Raw genomic sequence first — 20,591 nt, forward strand, 5'->3', positions numbered from 1 at the left:
ATGCATTGAAAATAATTTTTCGGAACAACTTGAAGAAGATTACACGTAAAAAATATAATAATATGATTTGCGATGTAATAATTCTGAATAAAGAATTAATTTAATTTATTACTAATATAAACTATATATATATATATATATATATATAGATAACTATATATATAGATAGTGTATATTATTACGTATATAAAATAAAGATTTATTATTATATTCTTGTTTTGCCAAAAATTTTACATATTTTACATACATTATTTATAATTCGATAAGACGTGAAGAACATTTTAAGAAATATATTAACTTTTACAGTTAAATAATTATCAATTTTAATTAATTTTATTTCGTCTAAAATAAAAAATTTTATATAAAATTAAAAACAAGGTAATGCAATAAATAAAGTATTGTACAATAAGATTAATCTTTGACTCGATAATATGCTAATTAAAATTTTGACTTTTAAATCTAGACTGATTTTACATTTATATTTAAACTAAATTTGACTTGATTTAAATTTTACTTGTTTATTCGTTGTTATTTATCGTGGTATGCGAGTGCGAGAGTGGCCTTGACTTTGCATGGTAGAAGAAACCGGCTTTAGAGCTACAGTTCCTTCTTTTCATGTTACAGGCCAACCAGCAAATATTTTTAAGATGATCTTTCGATATTGGCATTATTTAATTAAAGACAATTTTATCATTTATTTGCTATATGTAAAATCTACTTTAAATGATTTATATATCGTAATAGAATTTGAAAAATATAAATTAATAAACTTCGTAAATTTCTACAAAGTTATTGCAAAATTAAGTACCAGGATTACGTAGAAATATGTTGGTAATATCATAAATTTACATTGTATTAAATAAAGTATGACTGCAAAAGTAATCTTTGTTCTATTAAAAAAAGGAATACTTTAATACTGCTATAATTTAAAGAGTTAATAAAGAATCGTAAAATTACATTTTTTTAAGTTGATAATATGCAAATTAGATAGATCTTCTTCATAAACATCGAAATCGAATAAGGAAAACATCAGCAAGTATTGATATATTGCCACGACACATACTTGAACAAAATGTAAAACTGGAAGACGTAGATGTTGACAAAAAAAAAAAACGGTGAATGTCTGCAGCTTATACTCGTGCTGCTACATTGTGCCGGTGTTCAGTCAAGTTCAAGCTAGTCGAGAGTTCTGACCGTCATCGTCGTTGCATTCGTGGTGGAATTACTCCCTACGCGTTCTCCACTATTCACGGAACTGTCGAGAAACCTAGAGATCCAGCTCGATCCAGTGATCTACGCGTTCTTCACGGTAACGTTTCTTGCTACGAGTGAATTTTCTTCCGCTCGACAACGCGTTATATTGTATTAGGTGAGTTTACTTTGTGTATAAAGCAAAAGCGAAATTTGTTTTAAATTTGCTAAGATATATGTTAAGACAATCTGTATCTGTGTTTTATTGTTAGTGAAATTTGTGCTTTATTTATTTAGAGATAAAGAAAAATTTCAGATGTTTTGTATTATTTTATTCATAGTTCTTTAACTGTTTTGAAATATACTTTTCATGAAAAATTAGATTAAATGCTATGCCTTTTAAAAATTATTTAATCTTTATTTAAATTTTGGTAAGTTTTTATGACATGTAGTTTATTACATCTCATTTATATCGTTATTCAAAAATGTCACAAGACAATGCGGCACCACTTTATCACGAAAAAATCGAAATATATTTTACTAGCATCTTTCACAACATGCTCAAATGTAAAATTTATAGTGTTCAATATTTTAATAAAATGATATTCTATACGTTTCAAAGTAATTAATGAGTGATTTAAAAATGTGAGTGATGACAAATCGCTTAGATTTATTAAGCAGAAATGTTGAGAAACCTATCATTTCGTTATTTTCTTTTAATTAAAAGATTAATTATTACCAAAAAATTTGCAGTTTATCTTATGCAACTATATTTTAGCGATATATTAAATCTAAACTAGTAAAAACGATTGCTGCACATAAAAGAATATTTGTAAATGAACTTATCACCTATTATATTGAGTAAAGAGAAACAAAAAATACCTTTAGAATTCAATAAATCTATTAATCACAAATTACATATTTCTTATTACAATTTTTATACGTATAAATTATTAATTTTGTTATTATAATGCGAGTAATGACAGGGAAATGCTAAATTGAACAATTTTGTTCTATGTTATTAAAGTGTATTTCAAATGAAACATACGGTAGAAAGGTTACTGCTTTTTATAATTATTAGAGCAGTATAAAGCGCGTTATATACGCAGCAGCCTTGGAAATATTCCACATATACATATATTTGAATAATTTATGTAAATACAGAGTTTCCCATAGGAAGTTGTTGAAATTACTTAGCTGTCATTTTTAAACGCACATTGGGAGCAAGAAAAATAAAATATTTTCTAACAAAGGACATTTTGCAGTTTTATTTACGTATAAAATAAAGACAATATTTTTATCATTAAATAAATGCTTATTGAAAAATGTTAAATATCGCTAATTTTAATGGGATACATTTTTGAAGTACGCGTATTTTGAAGTACCGTCAGAATTATAACAAAAAAAGTGCGCACTTTGAAAATATAAGCCATTAAAATTAGCAAAATTTGACAATTTTTAAAAACGTTTATTTAAGGATAAAAATATTTCCGATTGTTTTTAGTTTATACGTAAATAAAACTGCAAAATGTCCTCTTTTAGAAGATATTTTATTTTTCTTGCTCTTTATGTGCGTTTAAAAAGGACAGCTAATTAGTTTCAGCAACTTCCTACTCAAAGTGGGACACCCTGTGTGTAAAAAAAAAATTTGTATCTGATGGTGTTGCATTTGTGTACAATTGTGACAATCAAGTTGTTTTATATTTAATATTTAATCTTTTTACGCAAAATTGAAATAAATATGATTTCCTTTATTTTTGGAAAGTAAATTAATACAAAACTTTCTTCACAATGATTTAAATTACAGTTATTAACCCACTTTTAACAACTATCAAAATATACGATCGTCGTAATTAAAACCTCTAAATAAGCACTCCGACATCATAAAGAATAATGGAAAAGGAACAACAACGAAATTCACACGTCTTTCTTAAAAGTGGAATGGAGTGATACGCAATTAATGGAAATAAGGTGACTGATTTCAAAATATACATATAAAACATTTTTTCATTTATTATAATTATATATTCTATTACAATATTTCTAATTCCATGTATTAATCAATAATTACTGTGTAAAAAAATAACATTTCTACAATGTGATGCATAATGCATGAATAATTATTAATGGTATTAAGAGATCATTTCCATAAAATAACTACGTTGCTATTTAAGTCGTTATATATGTATGTGTGCTTTGTGCAATCTTTTGATCCAATACACAACATAATTTTTCCACAATTGCCTTTTTTACATTCTCAAGGCGTTTATTAAAAAGATTGCCGCGTCAACCTTGAGTTAGTTTAATAGGCGTTTGATACCTTTCAAAATATATAATTTATCTTTTTTAATTAATATAGCATTAGATAGCATTGAACGTGAGAGAGAAAATACAGAGATACGCGTTACGATTAAACTTTAGTTAGAGCCGGTTTCAAGGATACAACAACGTGATATGTCTTGAATAAAAATCATATATCGAGATATGCGATTGACGTCAGAGAAAGACGTAGACGTTTACCTTGAGACCTTTTACAAAAATTGGAAACAAGTTCATTACTATAGTTGGCGTGTAGAAACTACTAATTCAGATAACCTTCAGATTAACCTAAATTCAGATTAATCTAAGTTCTTCTACGTTTTAGTAAATTATTGAAGTCATATTAGATCTCGATGTGTATTTAAACTATATGTATATGGAGAATCTTTAGGAATTTTAGTATAGTTTAATGCTGTTCTGATTTAAATACATAATTACACCATAAGATACAGCGCACTATGAAATATGATCGGTGTACTATACGATACGATCTCTCGTCGATGACTATGTAGGATGTAAATTCCTTTGCCTCAATTTCAATCAAAGTGATAATATTACATTTCAATTTTTTTAAAGAGAATTAATTTCTTATGAATATTCTGCGACATAAATTATCGATATTTCGCAATATTAAAAGTTACTTTTGTTTAATTTTTTTTTTAAATATCATTACTGCTATTGGAACAAGATAGTCATTGAAAATAAATAATTTGTGAGACAATTCATTTATTGTGTACATTGTTTAATGGCGTTTTTTATTTTATGTAGAATGTCATTTCACACGGATTTTATTTACGTCTAAACAGTAGCTTCTAATTTCTCTTATAACTGTGATTACAACGATTAGGTTGGATCTGTTTGCGATCAGTAAAAGTTGGGTGAACTTAACTATTTTACCACGTTTGCTGCGGTGGAAAGCTGAAAGCGGCGGAGCGCTGAAAGAATGCACCAATGATTATGTAACAAGAAAAATAGCATTCATTTTAGAAGTTCGAGACTCAATTTATGACATTGTATTTACATTAGTGTTACATTTATGCACTTTATGTGTGTTCATATATTTGGCAAAAATTTACTCACATTTTTTTATTTGTATTGTACAATAAGTCATTGATTTTTTAATCATAGTTAATATTTTGAACTTAATATTTAGACTAGACAAGCAGGAAAAATATTACGCTTTAATATAAAATATAGAAATTGTCACGCTATTAAATCTTATATTATGTTTCTTAAATTATTACTTAATTTATTTCAATTATTTTAATTATTCTTACGATTTCAATTACAGATTGCCGATGATGCTACACTTTTAAATAAAAATTTTAAAATTTACAATCGATATTATTGATGTACAAACAATTTTACTTTGATTTATTATTCAGTGTTGCGTATGATACCGAAATAGGAGTGCATTGAATATATACTTTCAAACGAGTTTTTAAAGAAGAAATGTTGATAATTGGCGTATTAATCGAAATAAAAAATATACATATAAATTAATCAATATTAGATATTGATAGATTATTGTACAAAGTTACTTTTGTAACACAAATTTGCTCATGTAAAGTGACAAGACAGAAATTCGTAAACCTGACCAAGTGATAGTCGTAATATTCTACTTTATGTTATTTAATTGCAAAGCTATAGCGAGTGCTAAGCCACAGACGTTTCGAAACTGATGTTATTATTTGTTTCCCCAATAAGCGATGTCGATATAACGCAACAATTCGTTTTATGTTACTCAAACAAAACAATGATTTACGTTTTGTCCTCTTGTAGTGTTGCAATTCGAATTTTTTTTAGATGACTTGTAGTATAATATATATTCAAAAATAAAAACAATGAAATTTATTTGAAATTAATTGATTATGACTAAATATGCAATAAATTTTGGACATTTATACTTGCGTTTTCGAAATATTGCAAAATTTTACAGAAAACATGCATACTATCCTACTTTATTAACACGTATAATTGTAATTTTATTTTTTTCTTCCTCATGCAAGAAAAGTATTAATACTACGTTTTCATATGTGTCAATCAGCAGGTCAACGTTGCATGGTGCTAATTTCCATTTCAATTGAATGTACAGTTTAATTTCAGCATTATATAATATCGACGAGTTCTTTCGTAGACTTGTTGCATTTTACAGCCGATGTTAGCGTTCTTTTATTTTACCAGTTATGTCAATAATGAGTTGAAGGTGAAAATAGCTACGTATGTATTGCATAATGATTTAAATTAGCAATGGAAATTTTCGGATTTGTTTAATGAGCTTTATAATTTTGAAACGTGATGATTAAATTACAGGCAGCTTTCATTAAAAAATTAATATGTGGTACGGCATTATATAATTTGTATAAAAAATTCTTTATGTTTTCGTTTCTTACTTGATTATTATATTTGTGCTTTAGAAGTATACTTTTCTTTTTTATGTCTCTTATTCTTACATAAATTAAATAATAATATACTTCACTGTGTCCATTTGATTAGCCCTGACATTAATATTTTAACATTTGATTATTTTACATAAAGTATCGACAATTTGTGTCTAAAAATATTTTTCTTTAATTATCTTTTTAATCTTTACAGAACCAGAGAAGCCGCTATAGCGAATTTGCATGATATCTTAAGAGGTACGTTATATATAGGATGTCCTACCAAAAGTCACTCTCTTTTATCTTTTCAATTAAAAGAAATAGACCATAACAAATATATCAAATTAAATGGTTCAAACTGAACTCTATTGTGAGTATATGGCCAACTTCGGACTCGTGCATTAGAGATTGTCGTATGTCAATTGAAGTTGTAGCGCTGTTAATTATTAATTAATTATTGAAGTTGGCCATATCGCAGGGCCGAAAGTGAAAAGATAAACATTGCCCGCGATATTTCAAGCCGATAAAACTCGTATAATATGTAAAATATTTATATTAAATCATACATCGTTGTATTCTCTTCAAACAACGCTACAACTTTTTTTACATCAAAATATTCACATTATTATAAAAAAATTAACGGATAGCTTTTGTAAGTAACTATTATGCTCACAATAGAGTTTAGTTTGAACCATTTAATTTGATAAATATTTCTTACGGTCTATCTCTTTTAATTTGAAAGATAAAAGGAGGTGGTCACTTTTGGTGGGACATCCTGTATGATACAAGTTTTGGGTATCAAGAATTTCAAGGAATATCGGTCTTCTGAAGGTTAATAGTTGTAAAAAAAGAATAAATTAACAATTATCGTAAAACGACAGTAAAAATCATTATAATAATGGAATATATTTTGCTTCAATGCATATTTAACAGTTAGATTTAAATGCATTTCACAACGTTGATGTAATTTATTGCGATAAAATTCTTGACATTTGCAACAATGCATCAAAATTAAAATAAGGTGAAATAATATGATTAATTAAGATCTTTTTCAAATTTGTCAAAGATTTATGAAACAATTTCTGACGTGAAAATTATTTTCGTTTGATTACACGTTTACTTTCACGCTTCGATGCGATAGTCGTAAATCTTTTGGGATATTTTCTAGTCTCTAAAGCACACCACATCCTTCATTACTCTCACGTAATAGGTCACACAGAAGTCTACGTTACATAATTATGTTCTCACGCTGTGCTTTTCATGTAAAAAAGCATCGATTTCAACAGAATGATATAACACGCATAATTTTTTTAACAACGAGGAAAAACTTATAAAAAAAATACTTTTATAAAAATTTTGTACAAAATCGATATTAACAAATGCAGTAAAGAGGGATAATAAAAATGTACAGATTAATTTTATAAATTAAGTTATATTTAAATTTAAACATGGTTCCATCCATCAGATTAAAGTATTATAATAAAATAAGTAATTTTTATTATTTTGCAGCGAATGATGTTACCATTTAGAGACGAAGCAGTGATCGTAAGTTCAAGAACAGGCTCTTCTAATTTATGGTTTTATCTCAGCATCGAATTTATAATTGGTGCTATCATCTCTGGTTTCTTAATTATACTTGGATTAGTAAAATCCTTCCTGCCAAAACGACCTAGGGATTTAACCGGCGATGTAGTTTTGGTAAGATGTATACTTTTTTTATGTATATATTTATGCACATTAAAAGAAAGAATAAATTTAATTATTCGATTAATTTAATATAGAAATTAAATATAATATATAATAATTGTTATTTTATTTTAACTACGGAATTAGATAATATGATTAAAAATTAAATAATCTCGAAAACAAAAAAATAGTATTTTCTTACAATTAGTAGACAAAAATTTCTTACGGCAGATTGCTGGTGCTTCATCAACACTCGGCGCATCGCTCGTCGAGGAATTCGCGAAGAATGGATGTTCTGTGATTTGCATAGATAACGATCTCAGATTTGTGGAGGAGATAACTAGAAGGCTGAAATTGCAGAGTAACAAGATTGAGTTGACTTGTAACAAGGTAGAAGAAATCGGACTCAACTATAGAAAATACAGGTCGGAGAATACAGAGTCTACAATAGCGGCGTATAAGTGTGATTTATTGAATCGTAATGCGATCCGCAAGATCGCTAAGAAGGTCGAGGATGAAGTCGGTGGCATCGATGTGTTAGTGACCTGCGTTGGACAATCTAATCGGGATATCTTCGATGTAGCTAGCACAACTCTCATGAGCCATTACTGGGTAAATGTTAGCTAATGTATGTGTCCTTGAATCTTGATCGCGTCACGCAACGTTAAATTGCGGTTGCAATCGGTCGTTAACATTGCAATATTTACAAATATATACATTTACCTGAGATAATCTCGACCTCCAATCTCTTTTTAAATGTTATTTTTTATCAATATTGAGAAAATCCATTTTAATTAATTTCTGTTATTTTTTTTTATTATTACAGACAATGCTGGCATTTTTGCCGTCCCTTCTACGACGCGATAGAGCGCACATTATCGGAATTACGCCAGTTGCATCCAATCAGGATGCGTACTCCAGTTCAAGGGTGGCGATTGCCGGTGAGTAGTCGGTCATTAAAGTCGCTCATTAAATCACACACAGTAATAATAAACATCGCGTCTGTTAATATTACGCGTGATTTATTTACATGTAGGACTGATGGAAAGCTTGGGTCAAGAATTAAGCAATCATAATAATAATCTTACCTTCCTCGCAATTTCGCCGATGGTGATGCGCAGGTGAGATTTTTCATGGGAAAAGAAAGAATTTTAGTTTTTGCCGTTTGATACAATCTTTGTTAATTAATATTAATTAATATTTATTGTATAGTAATTTGATAAGACAAAAAGAGCAAGAAGTAGCCAAGGAAGTCATACAGGCAGTCAGCATGGGCAGTCAGGAATATAGTTTTATTATTGTTTGGTGTTTAAAACTGTATAAAATCTGGTAAGCGGAAATGTAACTGAAGATTAGTTGTAAGATTAGTTGTAACTGAAGTAACTGAAGATGATACTTGTGGTTAGTATTTATGATCACAAAATGTTGAACATTATACAGAATGAATATTTTAGATAAAAATTCAGCCTTAAACATTAATAATGGCTTGTGAAAATATTTATACGATAGAAACATATGATAAAAAAAGAATGGAATTTTATCTTTTTGCAGCTTATAGTTTATTTTATAAAAAAATTATACTTTATTTAATGATACGTACAATATTAATATCATTAATTTATAATAAATCTTAATATATAATAATAATCTTATCATAATATTTTATTTATATTTCCATGCTTTTTTTGTTTCACTAGTATACCAACATTTGTGTCTCGTTACATTGTGTAATAGATCTAGATTAGATTGTTAATATATAGATTTTAGTTAACTTTATATGATCTTATATTTCAGTTGTGGGATCTGTAATGCACTAATAGCTTGCTACACAGTACCTTTCCACACGAGGGGGTGAATCTTTTTAAATTCTGTTCCTGCTCATGAAGCGTGAAGCATTCCAAAGTCGGCCTCCGACATGAGTGTGGGAATTCGCATCTTCCGTTGGCGAATTTTAGACAGCAAGTTTCAATGATTCCTCGAAATGCATGCAGTGAATAGTATAGCAAATAGTTCTTAAGAATTGAAAAATTAGGTAGCTAGACTTATTTTAATATCTCTATTAATCATTTACGTAAATAAGTATTTTTGTAATTTTTTAAGGAAAATATAATTTTTTGTAAAATAATTTATTTTTATATATTTTATCTTTATCACACATCAAACTACACAATTATATAATATCAGGAATCTCATGTATCTTTTCTTCTCTCTTCCTCTATTATTCTACACTCGTTATAATCATTTGTATCATTTAATAAACTTGAGCATCAAACAAGTAAATCGCACATTCTACCTTCACATATATAAAATATTTTTAATTAAAATTGAAACTTACATTTATTTTCTCCAAATTTTTTTTATGTATTTTTTATTATAATATAATATAAAATATGTTTACAAAGTGCAAAATATTACAAAGAATGTCGAAGAAAATTAATAAGGCAAAAAAATTGTATACAAATACTCGCAATTTTACTGTATTTAATTTATTGGCTTCTATAGATAAAGACTTGACAGTGAGTCGGGTAACAGCAAGTCATAATGACCGTTTTCGGAGCATCCGGTAAACAGAAGCCGTGCGGTCTCGTAGTTGGCATTCACGTGATTGTGGAAAACTAGCTCGAGCTCGTATCTGCCGACGAGTTCGCGATAGATTGAGAGATTCATGCGATGAAGTTTGGTAGCCACCGTGCACTCTAATTCGCTGGCGAACGTGCCTACTAGACTCATGTAATCATAATACTCTTGACTATCCGAAATATTCCACTCGGCCATTACAAATGGACCATATTCGTGCCAATTGTCTTTAACATGCCGCACAACCTGCCAAACGACCCATGGCTCTTACACGCGTCGTTATTTATCAATAACCATGTATATTTCTGTCGCATTCAAACTCGTAAAAAAACAACACCTAAGAGATAGTAATAGCCTCTATTGTCAATAGACGATTTCACTATTAAACTATTAAATCTGAATCATGTTGCAAAACAATTTTATTTTTTAATACGTAACGATGGATTTCTCGACGATTCTCCATATCAATATGTATAGCAAATTTTGTTTATATATTATTATGATATTTATATTAATTATATAAACTGACCATAGCTCGGAGCGATTGATGCTCTGCCTCATTCCGCCACAAAATGTAGCTAATTGCTCTGAACATGCAATTGCCATCTCCGTATATCTTGTGCACGCGAAACGTGCCCTCGTTACACCTTAATAGAGCCGTATCTATGAAGAATCCAATGTGTAAATTAATTTAATTTAATAATTAAAGATTTAATCAACGCTTATAGTATATTTCATAACTTTTTTTTTTTAAATATAGAAACGTTTACTTCTATGATTCCTATAAGTGCACCTGGCTCGACTGGAAATTTTTGAGATGGAAACCAAGCAGGTTTGCCATGCAGAACCGTTTTTTCTTGTTCAAACTTTCGGAGAGCTATTGATGATTTTGGAATCTCTTCGATCCAAGAAACGTTCTGTTTTTTCGAGATTGTCTTCCTTTTCATTCTTGAATAATATACGGCTATAATAATAATTTTCTAAAGACTTAAAATTGTACAGTTTTATTATTTCTTCAAAATAATTATTTCTTTGACATTAATTTCTTCGTTATTCAATATTGATTAAACTCAATTGTTATTTGAGAGAGTAAATATTTAGAATAAAAGAGATGGCTCTCTTTTAATTTTCAATATTTTTCTTACCTAATGATCAGATAAATAATCTTTCTTAAATAAAATTTTACCGTTTAAATATATGTGTGCGTAAATAAAAGCATTTATAAGTACTGTTACGTCAAACAAAGAGCCTTTAGTAGCTTCGATAATCTTCTGATAGTAGAAGCTTAATTTATCTTGAACGCTCAAGAAACCTCATAAACATTATCAAACATTACATCATTTATTGGCAATTTTTATATTATTGCAGTAAACAATATTTTAAGCAAATATTTTGAAGTAAAAATGAAATACTAGATGTCACATATACATGTTGATATAATGACATTTGTACTATGAATTGAGCAATTTATAATATAATTATCAATCGAATATGTTTATTCGATTAGTTACGTTCTTGCATTTTTTGTAAACAGAATAAAATAAAAGTACAATCAACCTTTAAAAAATAAATTTAAAAAATGCAAAAAAATATAATTAAAAATATAATATAATAATTTTCTAATCTAAAAATATATTTTTAGGAAAATATTATAAATAAATACGCATATAGCCCAGAGTGTGTGCAAATAAAGAAGAATAAATAGTAAATATAATATAAATGATTGACTAATTGTTATCAATCATTAATTATTACTTTTTGTCTCTTTTGATAAAAAATTTTATATATTTAATTATAATTAATAAAATTTGTTGCAACATTTCTGTAAGAAAAATAGTCTCTGAAAATGAGCTTCTAGTGGCGGGAAAGTTTGAAATAAGTGTTGGTAGACGTGGTAGCAGACATGCGCCAAAGTGTTTCAGAGCCTCTTTACAAATTGAAAATTTTAATATTTGTTTTAATGCCATTTTATTTTACAAATATAGAATTTTAAAATATCTGCGTTCTATATTTATTCCGAGATCAAAACTCATTCTATGTATATATTATTATTAATCAAATGCATGTGCAGTTTCAATTCGACTCTGCGCATCACATGATTTCCCTGGACAGTCGAAGCGTCGGGAGGGTGGAAATCGGTTACACGTGCAGCAGTGGTGGCAGTCGTTCGTCGACCGTGACGAAACGAACGTACTGTAGTTGTCTTACTAAGGCTAGCACGGTTCATGCCAGCGGTTGCTCCAGTTTACACATAGTAATCCGCGTGGTAGGGCAGAAGGAACAAGTGTCCGGAGCAATACAGGGAAAGCGAAAGATGGCGGAGACGCATCTAAACGTGCCATAATAGTGATGCAGTGTGCGCGAGTGCTCCGATCATTGTTGGCACCGGACGTGAAATTGTTCGTTAAGCGGATAACGGCCAAATGACATGGGAATTTGCAGTAGAAGACACTTTCTACTGACAATATGCAGCCTGCAACTAGTGAGTACTCAATTAATCCAGACACGTAAGCGGAAATTCGGTTCGGTTGCAACGTCTAGTTAAATTGCATATATATATATATATATATACATATAATATGAGTTTATATTCGCCGACTGAGTCACATCTTTTTTTTCTTGCAAATTTCGCGATTGTGATATGATATACAGGTTGTTAGTCACGCTATTCTATCGCGAGTAAGCACGCATCACGTAGTGTTGGACAAGGAGGAAGAATGCCGTTATTATGTTTTTTTTATCGTCACCTCGAACTCTTAGATTATCGTATTGTTTTATCGACCTGGGTCATACGGTTTATCTCTGAGGACTTCTCAAAAAGAGGGGATCATATTAATAATTGTATTACATCACTCAATGGACATCGTTTGATATCAGAGCAATTTCACTTGGATGTATTTTTATGTATTCCAGCAACGAATGACTTACTTTTTTTTATGTTAAGATAATAATAAATTAATTATCATAATAATGAGTCTTGCTCTACATTGTTGGAGTGTTAAGAATATTTACGGAATTTTTAATAATTAAATGATTAATATGTATAATGATTCTCTATATCTAGAAATTCATTATATGTAAGAAATAAATTTGTGATAATTTAACAAACAAAATTATAAAAATACAAAAATATTTGCATACATTATACAAATGTATATTTAAATTCTGCTTATCATTTTATTCTTTATTTAATGTAAATTATATAAAATTGTGTAAATATTGATAGTATACTTTATCATATTTTACGAATTTTACGAAGCTAATCTTAATTTTATCGAGTACAGTAATATTCCAGGAGAAACTTTCTCATGAAGAAATTAAGAAAGTAAGAAAGTAACCTCATGCAATTTTATATATATGGTTATAGCGCCAGCAAGTGCTATGACTCATGGCTAATTAATCGAGTATTTAGAACATAAGGCAATTGCCGCAGATTAAGAACACGCACAAAAAGGAATCAGCAGAAATTGAGATGCTTGTCACTTGATCATATTATTTTATGTTACATTCTACGTTGGACACTTGTATATGAACTTTATGGTTAATCGACCACTTTATTTTTGCTTACAGATTACTACTATAGAACGTCAAGTGTTCGACTTCCTGGGGTTTATGTGGACCCCGATACTGGTCAACTTCTTCAACATTATCTTTGTAATTTTAGGATTCTTTGGGGCCTTCCAATATAGACCTAAATATATCATTTCGGTATGTACATTGCACCATTACTTTTAGTACAAATAGTATGTTGAAAAAATATTATAAAGAAAATATGAATTGTTTCTTTAGATTATTTTCCTCTTATTTATTTATTTTTATAAAAATAAGCAAAAATATGTTTTTCCATATTTATTAATTTATTATTTTACTAAAATAATTGTAAATTTTGTTTTAGTATTGTATGTGGAATGTACTGTGGTTAGGATGGAACATATTTATAATATGCTTTTACCTCAATGTTGGGATACTGGACAAAGTGAGTAAGGAATGTGATTACATAGCATCAATACAATACCTGAGAGTGTTTGCACTTTTCGTAGACATTTACGCAATATGTGAATCATTATATAAGTATGTTGAAAATAATACTGCTATATCATCTTTCAGGATAGCGATATTCTCAATCTCGGTACTGGCAGTTTCTCATGGTGGTACGTAAATGGACCAGGTTGCAAAGCTATTTACGATGTAACAGAACCAGAGTTTTTTCGACCCGCACGTCCTACTAATGTTACGGACTGCGTGCTGGACTATGAAGTGATAGAAATTTTACACGCTGCAACGCAATGTATCTTAGGTGTAAGTAACAGTTAATTATGCAACACCATGTCATAAAGAATGCACAGATTATACTATCGTTATGCTTTTTTATTAGTTCAAAAGTTTAAGCATTTTTCGCATGTTTCAGCTCGTGGCGATTGTTGGGGGAATCTGTCTTAGTAAAGTGTTCCTTGAGGAAGATGATAGTTGTAAGTATACGCGATTTAACAATCATATTTTGAATTAATTTAATAGTTTATAGTTTCAATCCCAGATTATATCAAAATGCAATTAGGCAAATTTAAAAAAAAGTATATTAATAATTTGACGAGATTGGATGCATCTTATAGAAAAGAGAGTTGGACAGGAATTGCATCTTTCTTCTGATTCTTATAGTTGTCCAGTGTTTTCCTTTTCTCACTCGCAGCTACAAAAATCAGTCGAAAGAAGCCGAACTATACTTTAAAGCACACATAGACATAATATTTGAATTGTGTACAATGTGTGAATTGATAATTGCTGATCTTTTACACTTTATCAACTTGTGGTTTATGATAAACGAATGAGATGAGGATGCGGTTATCTGAACAGCGTAATCGGTAATAGGAAAAAATGTGTAGAGACCGAGTGTCATTCTACAAATGTTCAGGGAAATTAAAAGTGACAAGTTATAATACTGTCAGTTATCTTTTATAATTTACGTCATTAATTTCAATATTCTAACAGAAAATCATAAAGGTAAACTGAGAATCGTTTATCAAGGATATAAACGAAAATTAATTAATTATCCATCTTTGCTTTTATATGAATTGATTACGATTTTTTTTAAACAGTAAAAATTGTATTATCTTTTATATAGTTTGAGAGTGCTAGGTTTTCATTAATTTACGCGTGACATTTTGCTAGTGTATATTATATATATTCTCGAATATAGTAAATATATAAATTACACAAGTAGCATATGAAACTGTCGAGCAATTCACCTTTGCTAGTAGCAGCACATGCTTCAAATTTTAATTAAAAAATTAAACAAGTTATCTATTCACTAATTATGTATAAGCATACGCGATTATTTATTATTGCTTGAAAAGAGGGTTATCGGTTACAGTTGATTTCATTGGTGGATTTGATCCTCCATTTTGGTAAGTCCGCTTAATCATGTTCAATTGCACGCCATAAATATTTGTCTATTTTTTTTTGGCACGAATAAATAATGTTTTATAATACGATGATAAAGCTGTAGAATGTACTATTATGTTTTATTACGCAGCGTTATAAAATTTTTTGCATCTTGAAGTTTGTGATTCATATCTATTATTATTATCGTTATTATTGATACCTTGTTGAAGTAGCGTTTTTTTTATCTTTGCATGAACGGAATGGTATTGCGTCTTAATGTAGTACGATCTTTACCTCCTGTGCATAGAGACATTTCATAGGTAAATACGACCGTAAAGACAAAATATTAAGCAGACTATGCCACGTAATAGGACGAAATATTTCGAAATAATTTCTTCTTTGTAAAACATCGAGGAGAAAGATTGAAAACATAGGTAATAATACATTCGAGATTATTTGTCGCGCTTCTTCCATCGTTCATTATTTGCCTCTCGTCCCTCATCAGCGGACCTCATCTAATGTGATGGATTCTTGAATGATATTTCAGTTGACTTTGTTGGAGGTGATGACTTTGGGTTGGCTGGCCACACGCCGTTGCATCCTATGTACGTTAGCTACTCGGCTCTTCCACCACCCGCCTACTCCCATAAAAATTCCGCTCAGAGTAATTATCCGACCGATACAGCTAGCTCTCATCAATCTGCCTATCGCGATTCGAGCTTTCCGAAACGTAGCGGCGAGAGGCTTTTGAGCGGCAATCCCGCGCGCGGCAAGAGCAACGTCGTCGTCGGTTTCAGGAACGACACGGTTCACAGTACCAATAGCCGCGCGTCTAGTCGCGATTTTCAGAATGTGGACTACGCGGCCGACTATACGAATCCGGTGGACCACTTGCAGCGGCCCGTGTCGCCCGTTTACGACGAGTACGACTCGTTAGACAGCGCGGCTAAGCTGAGGTATCAGAAAAACAAGCTGTACTATCCGCACTCGACCAAGTACAGCCCGGTCGCGCGCATCAAGTCTCGTTCAATCGCGGCGAAGCAAGCCAGACACCCCGCTAAACCTCGAGTCTTCACCGATCATGTGCGCGATCCACCTCTGAGATCGTTTTATTCCGATCCGAGATTGGCTATCGATCAGACGCTCAGCGAGCATGACATGTCGTCGTCTCAGTCGAAACGAGATAGCCGACCGTTGTCCTTGTACGCGAGTAACTATTGACACAAGACTCTCCGTTTTTATATGCACACGACTGCTTGTTCCTAATTATATTAAAATTGATGACACTTCTGTCGTAATTGATAGATAAAATTGCTCGCGAAAATCCTTGTACGGGCTTCTATTATCTTTTAGCGAAAAGAAAATAACAATTTTCTCATGCAAATTTCTATATTGTCGCGTATGGCGTCTGCGTGCGATACGTGTAACATTATAATTCCTATACTTGCCAAACTGAAACAATTAGTATAGCTAGCTCCTAGGTGCCCTTCTTTCCCCCCCCCCCTTCCTTTCAACAATCATTGGACTAGAAATTATGAGTTATTTTTACATAACATTACGTAACTTATTAATATTCTTCGTATTTTGCATAAAAACCAACGACTGATGTCGAACTATGTGTGTTCAGTAGTATTTGCTTGCCTATACGAACAATCAGTGTAGAGTGTGATTTATCTACTAATTCATAAATGTTGCATATTTATAAAAGGACGATCCAAAATTAATGTCCACTCTTTTCACTTTTCAATTCGTACAAATAAATGGTTAAGATATGTATGAATATTGTAATAGCACAAAATCGAATTAATATTTTAATTTTAATCATTCATCCCAGCCACGTAAAATCAATGATATATGAAAGGCTATAAAAAATCATTTACTTGCACACATCTATATTGATATTAAGAAAAATTAAAATGAAGAAGAGTGAATAATAATTGTGAATCGTCTTGCACACGGTTGAGGTACACATCTTGCTCATCTTCTATACACAGATAATTGAATACACCTTACATGTGCTGTGATATGTATAGAAGCTGTTTAAGATCACGCGGAATATTTATCGCTCTATTATGTACTAAAGTTGTACATGTTAAAAATTGTATGCATTGGGAGACTTTACTGCACGCTACGTAGAGGAAAGTGTTGGTGGTGAAGTATAGCATGACTGAAACATCCTACTTGAGCGTGAAGTTTTATCTGTAGCTTTGTTTGACACCAATTTTTTTTTTTTTTTTTATTTACACGATAAATTTTGAAACTTATTGTTACGGATTAATTAAAATTTGTCCCGGTGCTACGATATTTTTTTATAGAATTACTTTATATTTTAAAGACTTAAAAGAGAGCTTGTGACTTGCCGATTCTTTTCTCTTGTTAGTAGTGCATGGTAGTTGTGATTTTCTCTTATTTGTATTTTCAATTTAACAGTGTTAAGTATTTTTGATTTCTTCGTAAAAAAAAAAAGCTTTCGTAGTTGTATTTGTAGAATAAATCGTAGTATTTAAATATGTGTAGATTAAATTTCATATAAGTAAATTATTTATTATAAATTGAAATATTAAAATTTCATTTTGCATATAATTTTGAACATTTCTTGACGAACGTATTTATAATTTCTACTCGCTTTGACGTTCTTCACACAAAGGACTGATTTTTGCGTTATATAATTTAATACAAAATTTGAAACAACATCACAAGAAACAGATATTCAATAGATTATATCAATTTTTTATGTAACGTAGAAAGTTAGTGCATAGTAAAAGGCCGATTATATAAAAAGAAGACTGTTGAGAGAAAGAGAGAGAGAGAGAGAGAGAGAGGGAGGGAGAGAGAGAGAGAGAGAGAAAGAGTGATAGATAAATATATCTTAAAACATATCTTAAATTTTATATATGGAAAAAAGATAACAATTATTTATGAATTAGCAATTTTTTAGAATAATATAAACACACTTTATATGCAACAGGATTGTTATCTTTGATAATTACATTTAATTTCAAATAGATCTTATTTATAAGATTTTATTCATAGAATATAATAATAAAGATAAACATTATACGTTAAATGTACATATTTATTTTTGCATAGTACTTATATCAAGAAAGTAAATAGTCGAAACATTTATTTATTAGACATAGAATATTATTCTTTTCCTCTATCGTAGCGTTTTAGATAAAAATTCTTTATGCTTTGATTCAAGTATGAAATAAAGAAATCTCGAATGTGTGAGATAAGTTTTTGTTCGTCACTTCAGATTAATATTTCGAATCAAGTATAGTCTCTATTGAGCATTTCGAGCTTATATAGTACATTTATATTTTTTTAAGATCATCATTTTGTATTTAATTACTGTATCACGTTATTATTTATTTTGGTGCAGTTAATTGGGAACAATAAATATGCAATGCTACTACTTACTTGCTTTTTTATTTATTAACCCTTCACTCTTTTCTTTTCTTTTTCTAACACCTTTTCACTGTGCGGATTTTGGGAAACTTTTTCTATATATTTGTTCTGTATTTCTTAGTATATGTCATTAAATCTTTGGTCTTAATTGCGCAATGCAAGTACTATTTCTTATAGAAAAAAATTATTTTGACTATTGATTATAATTTAATCTATTTTATGCTTTATTTATATAAAAAAAAGTCATTAAAAGATTATTATTTATTATAGTTTAGACTAAACAGGAGATTTCATATACTGCTACTTTGTAATAGGTATTTTATTACAACAAAAGGAAAACCGATGTTGTATGCGATATAAGTTTTAAAATCATACAATAATTTCATTAAAAATAATTTTAACATTTTATTGAAAGTAACATATCGGAAAACTAATTTTAATTTTATTGTTCTTAACATCTATTTCTTGATCAATTATTATTCTCAATCATTGCAAGTAAAGAAAAAATTTTCAATTCTACAAATCGCAGTGAATCTAATTGTTTCTCTTTTTGTTTTTTCCCGATAGTACAAATTAAGCGAAAGAAGAAGCAGCCGCGGCCGCTGTACAGCATCGAGTACTCGCAGCCAGAGCCGCCGGTGCAGGATGACAGCGTGTCGCCGAAACCGATGACACCGCGCCGTGTGAAACGACGTTCTGTGATCTCGCGGGATGGCACGCGCCGTTCCGGCACGCGACGCAGCTCGGTGCGTCAATCTCGCCGCAAGAACCCGGTGAACCGCATCATGGATCACCAGGAGAGCTTGTACGCCAACACGGGTGCGTCGTGCATCGGGAACTTGACGAATCAGAACGTGAGCTCGCTGGCGCAGGGTACAATCAATTACGATCGGATCTCGGTCGGCTGGGATCGCGATCGAAACCCCGATCGGAATTGGCAGCCGGAGGCGGTGAACGTAACAGTGTCATCGCCAATCTTGTGGCCGCCGGCTAAGACCGGCCAAGACTCCTCCAACAACTATTCGACCACGATGTCCAGCTTTCCAGCTGGTCAGAGCCCGTCCACCGGCTGGGATCAGCACGCGACCACCAGCTCTACTCGCAATCTCACCGACAATTGGCAGACGCCCAACGAGATCAGCGCAATGCAGTGGCAGGGTCAAAGCAATCCCACGTTCCAGCAAACCAGTACGCAGAGCCTGAACGGCGAGGACATGGAGGAGCTCTACAGCAATCGCCCGGCCAGCGCCAGGTCCAGTTATAGCAACTACCATGGCGTCAGGGCGACGCCGCAGGTGCCGAATCGCACCGACGTCGTCAGGCAGAGTCAACGGCAATTTGTTCTCAGCGGACCGCCCGCTTATCAGGACACAGTGATTTAACAATATAGCGATCTGAAATATCAAACGTACGCCTCGCGTTGGAAACAACACAGAGATAGTAGATTGTAAGCGATAGGACAGGCCTTATAGAATCTTTTGTTATTTATCGTAATCGAGCACAGTAAGTAAGATAATTGATCGTATATACGAGGGCTGTATGATAAGTACCCGTGTTTAACGACAGAAAGCATCATTGACTCAAAGTCTGTATACCATCGTTTAACGTTATCTTTTAAACGACGCCAGTCAAAATTTCAAACAGATTTAT

At 31.0% G+C, this 20,591-nt stretch overlaps 3 protein-coding genes across 13 annotated transcripts; 2 read left to right on the forward strand and 1 right to left on the reverse strand.

Annotated features, from left to right (window-relative positions):
* Positions 1 to 1,158: 1,158 nt before the first annotated feature.
* Positions 1,159 to 9,702, forward strand: LOC105670708 (short-chain dehydrogenase/reductase family 16C member 6-like). Of its 5 annotated transcripts, XM_012364380.2 has the most exons (9): positions 1,159 to 1,369; positions 2,999 to 3,162; positions 6,106 to 6,149; positions 7,401 to 7,589; positions 7,809 to 8,189; positions 8,404 to 8,518; positions 8,614 to 8,698; positions 8,790 to 8,906; positions 9,372 to 9,702. In XM_012364380.2, exons 4-9 carry the CDS (start codon positions 7,404 to 7,406, stop codon positions 9,430 to 9,432), a joined length of 945 nt encoding a protein of 314 aa, XP_012219803.1. In that variant the 5' UTR covers positions 1,159 to 1,369; positions 2,999 to 3,162; positions 6,106 to 6,149; positions 7,401 to 7,403; the 3' UTR covers positions 9,433 to 9,702. The 5 variants fall into 5 exon arrangements, with proteins under 5 accessions (XP_012219803.1, XP_012219805.1, XP_012219804.1 ...); XM_012364382.2 differs by lacking the exon at positions 6,106 to 6,149; XM_012364381.2 differs by lacking the exon at positions 2,999 to 3,162.
* On the reverse strand, positions 9,685 to 12,176 carry LOC105670684 (uncharacterized). 4 transcript variants are annotated; one of them, XM_067347615.1, is made up of 4 exons: positions 11,384 to 12,176; positions 10,948 to 11,118; positions 10,684 to 10,817; positions 9,685 to 10,400 (listed from the first exon to the last, which is right to left on the reverse strand). In XM_067347615.1, the coding sequence occupies exons 2-4, from the start codon at positions 11,099 to 11,101 to the stop codon at positions 10,074 to 10,076; spliced, it is 615 nt and encodes a 204-aa protein (XP_067203716.1). In that variant the 5' UTR covers positions 11,102 to 11,118; positions 11,384 to 12,176; the 3' UTR covers positions 9,685 to 10,073. The 4 variants fall into 4 exon arrangements, 3 of the variants coding, with proteins under 3 accessions (XP_067203716.1, XP_067203715.1, XP_067203714.1); XM_067347614.1 differs by having other exon boundaries at positions 11,341 to 12,176; XM_067347613.1 differs by having other exon boundaries at positions 11,300 to 12,176.
* Positions 12,177 to 12,316: 140 nt separating this feature from the next.
* On the forward strand, positions 12,317 to 20,323 carry NKAIN (Sodium/potassium-transporting ATPase subunit beta-1-interacting protein). 4 transcript variants are annotated; one of them, XM_012364376.2, is made up of 7 exons: positions 12,324 to 12,636; positions 13,725 to 13,862; positions 14,050 to 14,130; positions 14,262 to 14,453; positions 14,563 to 14,623; positions 15,523 to 15,556; positions 19,509 to 19,648. In XM_012364376.2, exons 1-7 carry the CDS (start codon positions 12,583 to 12,585, stop codon positions 19,516 to 19,518), a joined length of 570 nt encoding a protein of 189 aa, XP_012219799.1. In that variant the 5' UTR covers positions 12,324 to 12,582; the 3' UTR covers positions 19,519 to 19,648. The 4 variants fall into 4 exon arrangements, with proteins under 4 accessions (XP_012219798.1, XP_067203711.1, XP_012219799.1 ...); XM_067347611.1 differs by lacking the exon at positions 19,509 to 19,648 and adding an exon at positions 16,081 to 16,220; XM_012364375.2 differs by lacking the exon at positions 15,523 to 15,556 and having other exon boundaries at positions 12,317 to 12,636; positions 19,509 to 20,323.
* The last annotated feature ends 268 nt before the right edge of the window (positions 20,324 to 20,591 follow it).

This window comes from Linepithema humile, chromosome 1, assembly GCF_040581485.1.
Source record: "Linepithema humile isolate Giens D197 chromosome 1, Lhum_UNIL_v1.0, whole genome shotgun sequence".
Classification (NCBI taxonomy): domain Eukaryota; kingdom Metazoa; phylum Arthropoda; class Insecta; order Hymenoptera; family Formicidae; genus Linepithema; species Linepithema humile.